The sequence below is a fragment of the Emydura macquarii genome, unplaced genomic scaffold (assembly GCF_026122565.2).
Source record: "Emydura macquarii macquarii isolate MOO-44397 ecotype Brisbane River unplaced genomic scaffold, CSIRO-AGI_Emac_v2 contig_2531, whole genome shotgun sequence".
NCBI classification, from domain to species: Eukaryota; Metazoa; Chordata; order Testudines; family Chelidae; genus Emydura; species Emydura macquarii.
Window position 1 is genome coordinate 993,260 of NW_027132668.1, and position 12,764 is coordinate 1,006,023.

General features: G+C 42.3%; 1 protein-coding gene across 2 annotated transcripts; it reads left to right on the top strand.

Moving 5' to 3' along the window:
- The first annotated feature begins 168 nt into the window (after window positions 1-168).
- PDCL3 (phosducin like 3) lies at window positions 169-10,760 on the top strand. Of its 2 annotated transcripts, none has more exons than XM_067563567.1 (6): window positions 169-721; window positions 1,606-1,732; window positions 4,496-4,586; window positions 6,285-6,428; window positions 7,534-7,742; window positions 9,690-10,760. In XM_067563567.1, the coding sequence occupies exons 1-6, from the start codon at window positions 716-718 to the stop codon at window positions 9,830-9,832; spliced, it is 720 nt and encodes a 239-aa protein (XP_067419668.1). In that variant the 5' UTR covers window positions 169-715; the 3' UTR covers window positions 9,833-10,760. The 2 variants fall into 2 exon arrangements, with proteins under 2 accessions (XP_067419668.1, XP_067419666.1); XM_067563565.1 differs by lacking the exon at window positions 169-721 and adding an exon at window positions 902-1,050.
- The last annotated feature ends 2,004 nt before the right edge of the window (window positions 10,761-12,764 follow it).

Sequence of the window (12,764 nt, forward strand, 5' to 3'; positions counted from 1 at the left end):
TATTAGGGCTGTGATCAATACAAGAGTGAAGGGGAGGAATAGTAGAGAATTCCCCCATATCATCTCCCCCACGTTTTGAATTACGAAATTATCATACATGATTTTTAGAAATTTGAAGGCCGTTTTAAGACAGGCAGCCTGAGAGCTGCACTCAGACTGAAATCGGTTAAAGCCCTGGAGAGGGTTATTTTCCCCGAGTGGAATGCTCTAGCAGAATCCCACTTGACGAGCATCCAGCTCAGTGAGACGGGCCCTGTCTGTGAGAAGAGACGGGTGGTGCGCATGTAACACAGAAATACAACCGCGATCATAGATTTTTTTTTTTGTATTAGGGCTGGATCCCCTAGCTCTCCACCCCGCTGCTGCCAGGCGCCCCCTCGCCGCTAGCTCAACGCTGCAGTCCATCACACAACACCTCCGGGCCGCCCTATCGGGTGTGGAGCTGAGAATGATCCTCGGCGGCCTCCCGTCTCTGCCCTTATAAGGCTAGGCTGGAAGCCACCGCCCCGCCTGCTTGGTGCTTACACAGTGCTGGCTCCCGGGCGGGGACTGAGTCACGCAGGAGCAGACAGAGCCCGGCCGCAGGCAGCACGTGGGTGACGGGGGGGTCTCTGGCTGGGCTGAGCCGAGCCGAGCCGAGCCAAGCCGCGGGTTGCCTGGCGCGCGCGGTTCCCCCCCGAGGCGCTGCTGCAGCCGCTGAGTTTCGGGGGCCAAGATGCAGGTGAGGAGCCGCGGGGAGGTGCCGCGGAGGCAGGCGGTGCAAAGCCCCCGCGCTGCCGGCCTCGTCGGGGGCGTCTTCTGGGCGGGCCCTCGGTGCAGCGCCGTGACGGCCCCGGAACAGCCCCGGCCTGCTCCGCTCTGCTCTGCTCGGCCCAGCGGCATGGGCGGAGCTGGGCAGCAGCCGGGCCGGAGGCTCGCTTCGGGCCTCCCGTGGGCGCTGGGCCGCCAGGAGTCCCCCGTGCTCCGCTGGCCGGGTCCCGGGGGGTAGCGCGTGGCTTACGTAGATTCAGCGGAGCTTGCTTCCATAGTGAGATGCGCTCAAACCCACAAGTGCGTCTTCACAAACCGGTGCCATTATTTAACAAAAGCGGGGTAATAAAAAACCGGTGTTACGTTAAAAGGGGGCGACTTCATAGGGTGGCAAAGTGTGGTATGTTAGGTGCAGGGCAATCACAGATTCTAAAAGCAAACTCTGGGTAGAGATAGACACCCTGCTCTGCTTCCTCTTCCCCTACCCTCTTGATGACCCAGAACATCATCGTCTCCTTTCCATGCCCCAAGTAAAGGAGTTAAACTGCTGCAGCGTTCTCCTATTTTGAGAACCTGCAGAAGCTCTTCTGTAGGGTTTTATGGCGGGCTGGAAAGGGGTGGAGCAGGGTACCAGTTTCTTTGCAGGGCATTATTCCGAACAGAAATCCCCTCAGCAGCAGGATCTGTGTATGTTTTCTGTTGCACACAGAATAAAACCACTGTTCCAGTAATTTTGTATGTCTCTGGAGGAAAATCCAACAAAAACAAGGCAAAATTAACTGGGGCTCAGTTATGGAAGTGGTAAAAGAGTTCCTTCAGTTTAAAGCACACATCCTCCATTGCGTTCTTTTTTAGGACCCTAATGCAGATACAGAGTGGAATGACATTTTGCGTAAGAAGGGTATTCTCCCTTCCAAGGAAAAGCTAAAAGAGCAAGAGGAGGCGGTGGAAGAGCAGCAGACCCTTCAGCAGAAGTCTGTGGGTGAGTGATCAGGCAATAACAGGTAGCAGAAAGCTAAATCCTGAGCAGCTTCCATATTAGCGTGTCCACTCACTTTAAAATGTCCAAATGAAAAACAGCCTTTTCTCATGGAAGTTAGGGGATATCAAGAGAAGGCCTCCTATGACATGTTCTGCTTGTTACAGCATATCAGAATTGGCAGAATTCAATTTTTAATTGTTTACAAATCTGGCAGGTATTATCAATCATTTTTAAGGAACTTTTTAAAATTTCCTTTATAGATTTTAAATATTCACAGTTCCAGGAAATTACTGGGGAGCGGAGGGGCCAGACAATTATTTAATGACCGGAGACATTGATATTCTATCAAAAAAGTTAAAGCTTTATGAACCGTTAAAACATAAATTGTAAACATCACGTCAAAATATACAAAGTAAATATCAATAAATCAGTAAGTCATATATGTTTTTACTATTCATTTGCTAGTCCATTTGTAACAAGTCTAAATAACTGGATATTGACTCCAGTAAGTTCTCAAGCAGCATTTTTTTTTTTTGACTATCTTTAAAATTGGATTTATTATCTGTGGGAAAAAATTCTGTTGGTTTGTGTGTGTATGTATGGTTATGACACTAAGTACACATGAATTCACATCCTATACACTCTTGTTATCTATGTACAAAATAGGCCTTGGGCAGTATCATGTGAAAATGCATAGACTTTAAGGGCAGAAGAGACCATTGTGATCATTAAGGCCATATCTACACTACCACTTACGTCACTCAGAGGTGTGGAAAAAAACACACTGCTGAGCAACATAAGTTTTGCCTGCATAAGTGGTAGTATGCATAGCGCTATGTCAACAGCAGAGCTCTCTCCCATCAACATACAGTGGCTGCACAAGAAATCTTACAGCGGCACAGCTGCATCGTTAAAGCTGTGCCACTCTATGGTCTGCAGTTTAGACATAGTGGTGTCTGGCCTCCTGCACATTGCAGGCCAAAGAACCTTGTCTATCCACTCCTGTAATAGATCCATGACCTGTGTTTGCTCAGGAAGTAGATATTGCTGTTAAGTTTTGCTTCCTTTTTCATCATGTTGTGGAGTTTCCATTTCAGATGGCTAAATTTGATATTTTCCATGGTTGTATTTAGTATAGTTGTAGCCATGTCGGTCCCAGGATATTAAAGAGACAAGGTGGGTGAGGTCATATCTTTTATTATTTTTATTTTATTTTTATGATTATTATTATTACCAACTTCTGTTAGTGAGAGAGACAAGCTTTCAGGCACTTAGAGCTCTTCTTCAGGTCTGGGAAAGATACCCTGAGAATCACAGTTAAATACCAGGTGGAGCAGATTGTTTAGCATAAGTAGTTAGCGCTTATTCTAAGGGACCATTCAAGGTAGAGGGCTTGTTAACACCTCTGCAGTCATAGGACAAAAAGAGGGGGCTTAGTGGGTTACAGATTGTTGTAATAATTCATAAATCCAGTGACTGATCAGTCCATGATTTTTGGTGTCCAGCAGAGTTAGGAATTTAAGCTCTCAAGCTTGTCTTTTGAAAGTATTGTGCAGGTTTCCTTTGAGGACTGATGGGTCACACATAGAGTGATGGTTTTGTGAAAAGTGTTCACCCAGAGGTGATTGCTGTCTTATCAGTTTCCTATGTGAGTTCATTTGAGAGCACAGTGATTATCTGGTTTCACCCACACAGTTGCTATTGGGACGTTTAGTGTTCTGAGTGAGGTACACCCCATGTTGTGATAGGCATGTGTAGGGTCCACGGATCTTGGAAGGTGTGTTGTGGGGAGTGATGATCATTGTAGCAGTAAAGATATATTTGCAGGTTTTGCATTTTCTCTGGAATGGTCTGGTGCTGCTTTGAGTTGGTGTGTTGGGGTCAATGGGGAGCTTACTTCTGATGATGAGCTTGGAGAGGCTGCAGGCTGGAGGGGGCCATGAGGGAAGAAAGTAAGTGGTGTTTGAAGGCCAGAAGAGGAGGGTCAGGAAAGCTTTCTTTCGGGTGGGGTCCCCATCAAACATGGGCTGCAGTTGTTTGATGATAACCCATATGGGTTCCATTATGTGGTGGTAGGCTACAACTAGGGGAGTGCAGTTGGACAGCGTTTTATTTCTGTACTGAAGCAAGTTCTCTTGGGGATATTTGATACCCCATTCCATGATACAATCTACTTCTCTGGATTTACGACTCTGCTTATTCATTTGCAAAAGAAACAGATATTGTCTAAAATAAGATTTGGCTTGGCGACAGTTACGAATTTGCAAAATAGTCAAATATCCCAGAATAGAGGCAAAGGAACAGAGTTGATGATGATGTGAGGATGGTGACTTTAATCCTGAATTTCATGACTTGTATAAATCATTGGAATCTTAATCTTAATGCAATCAATACGTGTTTGTTCATTGGGACCATAGGATAATCAACAAAAACTGGTGCTTAGAAGGGAAAAGTCACTTTAGTAACTTTATGATCAAGCTCAAGTATTTGGAGTTACATCCTGGATATTTACAATAGTAAATCTGTGGAAAGGAGATCTGATAAAACTCTGAGCATCCCTCTGCCAGCTCAAACTGCTGAATTTGAGGGTTTCTGCACTACCTTCTCCAATCATTGTAAGTGGTCTTACTGTGTTATCTTGTTCAGTAACTTTGAAAAACAGCAGAAAAAAGCAAACATTTTCTCAAGGGGGTTACAAACTTGCACAGGCTAATCATCCTTCCCTTGTGGAATATTGCTAATCTTATATTTCTCCTGCTCCAGTGAAAACATATGAAGACATGACTTTGGAGGAGTTAGAAGAAAATGAAGATGAGTTTAATGAGGAAGATGAGCAAGCTGTCAGAATGTACAGGTGAGAGCAGCTTGCAGAACTATCTAAAGGAAACTATGTTGGTTACTTCCTTACATGCCAATATAATGCAATTGGATTTCCATTTTGCTGAAGAAAAGGGAGGAAGGATGTGCTTAACAAGGCGTGAGATTGGGAGCTGGAAGACCTGGGTTTTGTACCCTGGTCTGAAAGACTTCTTAGTATCCTTAACTAAGCCACTTAGGTCTACATTTTGGATACCCTATTTAGGGTTCCATTTTTCATAGGTACTCTTGACGCATAACCTAAAATTGACATCAATGGGTGCAAAGTACCTCTGAAAATCAGATCTTTGGTTCAGCACCAGCTTACTGGAGACTTCTAAAAATATTGGCCTTAATGAAACTGAGGCAGAGAGATTATGGGTCTGGTTCTCTACCATGTTTTTCCTTGAGCAATCATTTGTACCTGTTTAGTGTAGGAGAAAAACAATAGTCATTCTGACTTGGTATTATTTTGCATAGATATAAATGACTGCTCAAGATGCAAGATAGTGGAGAGTATTTTTAAATATCTCTCTCTATTTCAGGAACAAAATATACTTCATGCAGAGTCTGAAGTTGAATAATGAATATTTCATTATGATACAAAAATTAATTGGTTTTAGACAGCTCTTATATTTAAATGCGAAACTATGTAAACGCTCCTTCACTATCCTGGTGCTTAGAACCATGGAAGACTGGAAGGAACCTCAAGAGGTCATCTAGTCCAGTCCCCTGCACTCATGGCAGTACTAAGTATTATCTAGACCATCCCAGACAGGTGTTTATCTAATCTGCTCCTAAAAAATCTCCAATGATGGAGATTCCACAACCTCTTTAGCAATTTATTCCAGTGCTTAACTACCCTGCCAGGAATATTTTTTCCTAATGTCCAACCTAAACTGTGCTTGCTGCAATTTAAGCCCATTTTTCTTGTCCTATCCTCAAAAGTTAAGGAGAACAATTTTTCTCCCTCCTCCTTGTAACAACCTTTTACATACTTAAAAACAGTTACCATGTTCCCTCTCAGTCTTCTCCAGACTAAACAAACCCAGTTTTTTCAATCTTCCCTCATAGGTCATGTTTTCGAGATCTTTAATCGTTTTTGTTGCTGTTCTCTGGACTTTCTCCGATTTGTCCACATCTTTCCTGAAATGTGCTGCCCAGAACTGGACACAATACTGCAGTTGAGGTTTAATCAGCATGGAGTAGAGCAGAAGAATTACTTCTCATGTCTTGCTTACAACACTCCTGTTAATACATCCCAGAATGTTTGCTGCTTTTTTTTTTTTTTGGTAACAGCGTTGCACTGTTGATTCATATTTAGCTTGTGATCCACTGTGACCCCCAGATCCCTTTCTGCAGTACTCTTTCCTATGCAATCATTTCCTGTTTTGTAAGTGAGCAACTGATCGTTCCTTCCTACGAGGAGTACTTCGCATTTGTCCTTATTGAATTTCATCCTGTTTACTTCAGATCATTTCTCCAGTTTGTCCAGATCATTTTGAATTGTAATCCTGTCCTCCAAAGCACTTGCAACCCCTCCCAGCTTGGTATCGTTAGAGACGTTTATAATTCATCTCTGCAGACTAGACTTCAAAACCTGTGATTTTGATTGTCTAATCATCACTCTGTTAAACAAGTTTATCTGTTCTCAAGACTGCTTGATTTCTCTTCTTCCATCTTTCCCCTTGTTTAGACAGCAAAGGATAGCAGAATGGAAAGCAATTCAAATAAAGAATAAATTCGGAGAAGTTCTGGAGATTTCAGGACAGGATTATGTTCAGGAAGTCACCAAAGCTGGCAAGGGTATATGGGTAATCCTGCATCTTTACAAACAAGGGTAAGTAAACTGTTTTAAACACTTAACATTTTCAGATGCTATTAGTGAACAATGCTAATACCTTTAGGCAAATGCATAACTGTGTTATGGACATTAAAAAATTAATTCCACAATTCTGTCCATTAAAATTAAGGAGAACCACACTCCTTACACTTACCACTTATGACCAGAGTCAACTGAAACTTAGCTACAGTGAGCTTCTGGGGGCAGACTTAATCCTTTTCGGTATAAGAAAAGGCTATGCACTCAATATCACCAGCTTCGTTCCCTACCTGATGGAGTTATATGTGGCCCATCTTTTCTTGCTGCACAAAACTTGGGTGAGTGAGGTATTCCAACCCACTGACATTACAAAACAGCTTTTCGGGGAAGACTAAGTAGTTGTCACTACTTTACAAATAAATCTGTGTTCTAGAAATTATTCTAAAAAGTTGCTTGTGTTCATTATCTTTAGTGTAATTTAAATTCTACCAACTCTACACAGCACACAATATTTTGCTTCATCTTTTTTAACAATACAAATATAAATTTGATTCTTTTCTTTAAAAAGCTGTTGTTTCTCTCCTGCTTTGTTAGCATGCACTAGTCACAGAAATGGCACCCTGTAAACCAATTAACTTCTGTGATAGAGTGGGAAATCTGAGTTCAACTACTATAACAAATGACTGCTGGCTCTAATCTTTCCCCCAGGGCAGACTGGCAAAGGCTCTGGGGTTTTTCACCTTCCTCTGTAGCGTGGGGCTCGGCTCACTTGCTGGTGGATTCTCTCTACCTTGAAGCCTTTAAATCAGGATTTGAGGACTTTAATAACTCAGTCATAGGTTAGAGGTTTATTATAGGAGTGGGTGGGTGAGGTTTGTGGCCTGCATTGTGCAGGAGGTCAGACTAGATGATCATATTGGTCCTTTTTGACCTTAGTCTATGGGTCTATAATCTTATTTATGCTGGAGTGATGGGTACTCTAGTAATATCTATACATTGTTTTATAAATTTATATTTCCATAAATATTGTTCAGTAGGTTGGTATTTCTAACTTTCTTTGTGGAAGGGACTACTCTTGATATTGTCCCTTAGCAATCCTTTTTATCTGTTTTCTTTTTATCAGAATTCCCCTCTGTACCTTAATAAATCAACATTTGAGTGGACTTGCCAGGAAATTCCCAGATGTCAAATTTACCAAAGCCATTTCTACAACCTGCATACCTAACTACCCTGATAGAAACCTGCCCACAATTTTCATCTACTTTGAAGGAGATATCAAGGCCCAGTTTGTTGGGCCCCTGGTCTTTGGTGGCATGAATCTGACAAGAGATGGTAAGTGGCTGCATCTGGTATCTTGCAAAGGAAAAGCAGAATGTCAGTAACAAGTTTAATTAATTTTCCTATGTTATGCTTGCACTGAACCTCAGAATGCAAGGGCTGGAGATTGGGGATAGGAGGGAAAGTGTGTAATAGAAAGGTCACATGATTATTTACATTTCTCAAGTACATCTTCTGGTTTTTAAGCAGTAAAATATATACACACCTCTCATTTCTTCCCTTCACAGTTGTTTGTACCTGTTGTACTCAATTGTTTGTACCATATTACATGTTGCAGATAATCTGGGCACAGGCCACCAAGGTTGCAGAACCTTTTAACATACTTATCAACCATTTGAATCAAGTATCTCGTGTGCTCTGTACAGTGAGGTCTGACAAGACATTTCAGCACTGAGTGTATATTCCTATGAATGTTGATCCTCTTTAAGCTTGTCTGCAAAAGCATTTTTTTGAAAGCGGTGGGGAAGGAAACAAAATTCTTCTTAAATGGTGCATCAAGATGCAGGATGTCAGGTGTAAAATGATACTTTTGACATGTTGGAAACTGAATGAAACTCTTTTGCCTGATTTAAATAAGGGATTTTTATTGTAATTAAAAGGATGTTGTTAGATTTTCTAGTGGTTCTGTCCAGTTACATACAGTGAATTTGAGGGTGCCTTAGAAGCACACCACCAATAAATGGCATTTCAAGTGACATACTGAACTTATCACTTAGCTATTTTGTAATAGCATGCAAATAGACTGATTAATCAAAGCCTTGGTTTAACTAAAACCCTGGAGTTTTTGCATTCTCTGTGCAGTACGCTACATTAAGCATTCCTGGCTTTCCAGTGGAAAAGTCACCCATGAGAGCATTGCTTTGTGGAAACAACTAAATCTAAATGTAGAGATTGGCTAATTATACATCAACGTGAGTAATAATAATAGACCTTTAGTTATCAGTTCTCCATTTCTAAGAGCATAAGAATGGTCATACTGGGTCAGGCCAGTGGTCCATCTAACCCCAAAGCCTGTCTTCAGACAGTGACCTGTGCCAGATGCTTCAGAAGAAATGAACAGACCAGGACAATTTATCAGGGAATCCAGTCCATGTGTTCCAGTCCCAGCTTTTGGCAGTCAGAGGCTTAGGGACACCCAAAGCACAGTGTTTTGTCCCTTAAAGTAATTGGCATTTAAAGTAATTGATTTTCAGGTTCCTGGGCAGAAGTGTTATACCACCTCAGGTTACTCATCACATTAGGGTCCCCTCTGACTGCTGCAGTCTTTGAATTCTTTTTCTTTTGGTCTATGAAACTGGGTGATTTATCTGAGATTGAGGAGAATGTGAGGTTTTATTCATTTCCTTTTTGTCAAACAGAATTAGATTTTAATGATTGAGTTGTCAGCAGGACTAGGAGAGAAGCTTCTGCTGACTGTGTGGTACTGACTTTCTTCCACTTCAAGGAAGTAAATCAATTTGAGCCTATATAATAATAGGCCCGCTATCGGGAGGGAGATGCTTCTCCTCACCTTTTCTCTTGTAAAGGAACTAATCCAATCAGTGCAAGGGGTGCGGGAATTGGATGAATTGTATTTTTAAAGTTTTTCTGTAAAAATACCTAATTCAAATGGAATTGCTGCAATTTTTTCCTTCTGTTAGTAATCTATTCTCTTTTCCTACCACTCCATCGTTATATAATTCAAGAAACTTTTATCCTTTAGCAACGTTTTGAACAGCTGTAGTGCACCACTGATTAGTCCATATCAAACATGCTTTAAAATTCACAAGACAATCTGCAAACATTGTGTAAAAAATTTAGTATGTTTCATATAGTAAAAGTTTTGTATGCTATAGCAAAAGAGAAGGCTGAGCCTGAAAGAGCGTACTCAGTTCCTCCAACCTCATGAAGCACTCATTTATTTGTTTGTTTGTTTTTCTTTTCCCTCTTAATTCCATGTAGAGCTGGAGTGGAGGATTTCAGAGTCGGGTGCCATCAAGACAGATCTAGAGGAAAACCCCAGGAAACCGATCCAGGACCAGTTGATATCCTCAGTCAGGAGCTGTGTTCCAATAAGAAGGGACAGTGATTCTGAAGATGATTAATTCCTTTACCGATATCTAAGATTGATACAGTACATTTTCAGTCAAAGCTTATATCCATTATACTGGATGAAATCCAGCTGTGACATCTTAATCTTCACACTGAGGTCTCAGAATTATGGAAGAATAGTTTTTCAAGAGTAGTTTTACTAGCAATTTCAAGCTTTTTATCTATTAAAACATTGTTTAAAATCTAGAACAAGATATCTGAAAGACTTTTATAAATGGAGATATGGTAAATCTTACCCTGCATTTTGAAAAATAGACCTAGGAGGAAGAGTGATCCTCTTCTTGTTTTGGTAAATCTTTGTGACATAGTGTGGCTTAAAAGTTTAAGTACCAAATGGTATAGTACACTCTGTACTCATTTTAAGTAACTTATACTCCTGTAAATAAATTACACATATTGAAGTTGCTATAAATGGCGCAATGTAACACTGCGGTACCAGGGTTTGAGTCCTTTTGTTAGCCTCTTGTTTACAGTGGCGTACTGTGGATCTCCAGCGCCCAGGGACCGTACTTACATTGGCAAACACCCCTCTGCCCCCTCAGCAGCAAACACCCCTCTCTCAACTGGCCCCCCTCCCCATCGGCGGCAGCAGCATCGTGGGTAGTGCCCGTTCTTCATGCCCGTTTCCCACTCTCCCCCTGCTATGGGGGTGGCGCGGGCTGCCTGGCAGCAGCAGGGGAGAGGTCATGATGGACTCTGGTCCCGGCGACTCCCTCCTTGCACCCAGTGCAGGGGTGGAGGGGCCAGGAGTACGCCCTGGCTGCCTGTGAAGGGATAGGGGAGACTCCTCCGAGGAGGGCCTGGCTGGCATCCCCCTCCAGGCTGGCACCTTGGGGCATGGCCTTCCCCCACCCCACTTCGGTACACCACTGCTTGTTTATCAAGACATATTCTGGGCTCTGTGAGAGAGGCTTGCCTCAAGGATGGTCTGACCCAGCGGTTCTCAAAGTGGAGGTCGCGACCCCGTTTTAATGGTGTCACCAGGGCTGGCGATAGACTTGTAGGGTCCAGGGCTGAAACCAAAGCTTCAGGGCTTCAGCCCCGGGCGGTTGGGGCTTAAGCTTTGCCTTCAGCTCTGCGTGGCGGGGCTCAGCTTACAGCCCCCCCCACCAGGGGCAGCAGGACTTGGACTCCCCCGACCCAGGTGGTGGGGCTCAGTCTTTGGTCCCCTTCCTGGCGGCGTGTAATAAATTTTGTTGGCGGAAGGGGGTCTTAAGTTTGAGAACCGCGGGCCTGACCGACTGAATAAACCTGCAGAATGCTGAGTTTACAAAGACTGTAACTTTATCAAATTAGTGCTGCTACCAGACTGGTGACTCTTACGCACAAGGGAGGTGACGTTAAGGGTTGCCATTTCTTATATTAAAGTAAAAACTTTGCCTTCCAGTGTCTGCTAGAACTGCTGCTTGTTAAAATAGCAAGCCCTTGGAGGAGGAAGGAATGAGTTGAAATGCCATCCTAATTATCGATATTCTGAAACGTAAAAAAACTGCGTGCCTGTTTCAGATGCGCTTGCTGTCCACCTACGCTTCTCATTTGTCTACATGTGTATGCTAATAAGCTGCACATGAGTATGCTAACAAGCTCTCCAAAAGACCTTTTGTTATGTCGGTGATGGATTCGGTGGGAGTACAGTACAGAATTAGCATTTAATAAGTATAAATCTTTAGCTTTACACTGCATTGAGATTAGTTTGCCGAAGCTTTCATCTTAGCTTCTTTAGCTTGACCCCTCTGTCTGAATCAGTGGAACTTAAAGAACTGCTATTTTAAATAAATTACATATTAGGTTGTCAATCTTGGTGCAGGGAATGTCTTCCTGTGGGGTTGAACTGTGTCTAACTCAAAGGGACTCTGATCCTTTCGTGCTACTGCAATACAAATAATGAACAAAGATATAAAATTGCTCTTGGCCTCAGGATTCCCTTGCAATGAGTTCCTGTGTATTGTTGCAGAGGATGAGGGTTAATAGTTGTAAACTTGCTGGGTTTCAATTATTCTTGTATTTTGAAAATGCAATTAGAAGTTCCTGATTTACTTCTCTATGCCTGTTTAAAATTCCAACCGTATCAGTTTTCACCCAATTGAGTGATCTGATTGAACATAAGGTTAATATACAATTGTGTTTTTGTCTGTGCAAATAAACTTTTATTAACAAACACTGAAATACTTCTCCTTGCATCAGACTATTTGATACCGCTCTGTATACTTGACTGTTTTGTCTTTACATCTCTGGAGCAATTCTTATACCCCGTACTACAGCAAGGAAGGGATGCGTGCGTTGGGAAGAACTTCTTCCAATGTGTATTGTAGAGGCTTTGGTGCATAGTTTAAACATTTTGATTGTGCATCATATTGAAAAGTGGGGTGGGAGGGTTTTATAAATGTCCATTTGAAGTACTAAAACTGCAGTACACACATCACCACCTGTGGACAATCTAATGTATGTCTTACACTTAACTAGTTACGTCTCCTTCGTCCTCCAGGCCACATAATTAAAAATGTAGCCCTAAAAATCAAACAAACATTCTTGATTACTTCCTCAGCCTTGCACAAACTGCTTAAAACAGATTGGCTTTTAACCCGAATGGGATTTTAAAGGAAGCACCTTTTCCACACCTGCAGAGGAGCTAGGGGGAACTTGAATACTTGTTCCTTTCACCAACTGAAGTTGGTCCAATACAAGGTATTCTCTCATTCACATTGTCCAATGTATTAGAATAACTTTCCTTTAAAGAGACAAAGTTCAACCCAGCTCTAGGAGATGCTACTTCCCATATTGTAGAGAGACTGTGCTTGATGATTCTTAAATCTTTGTACCCACAAAACAGAGGCCCAGTTTGGTTTTATGATAGGAAATAATCATTGATATTTTACAATAAACTGCTCTCTTGGTCCACTGGACCAGACTGTTCAGTGTTGTAAT

Bases quoted from the DNA above. Each gene is read 5' to 3' on its own strand.
- PDCL3 (XM_067563565.1), top strand. The intron at 4,587-6,284 runs GTGAGAGCAGCT...CCCCTTGTTTAG, and splicing joins CAAGCTGTCAGAATGTACAG to ACAGCAAAGGATAGCAGAAT. The intron at 7,743-9,689 runs GTAAGTGGCTGC...AATTCCATGTAG, and splicing joins CATGAATCTGACAAGAGATG to AGCTGGAGTGGAGGATTTCA.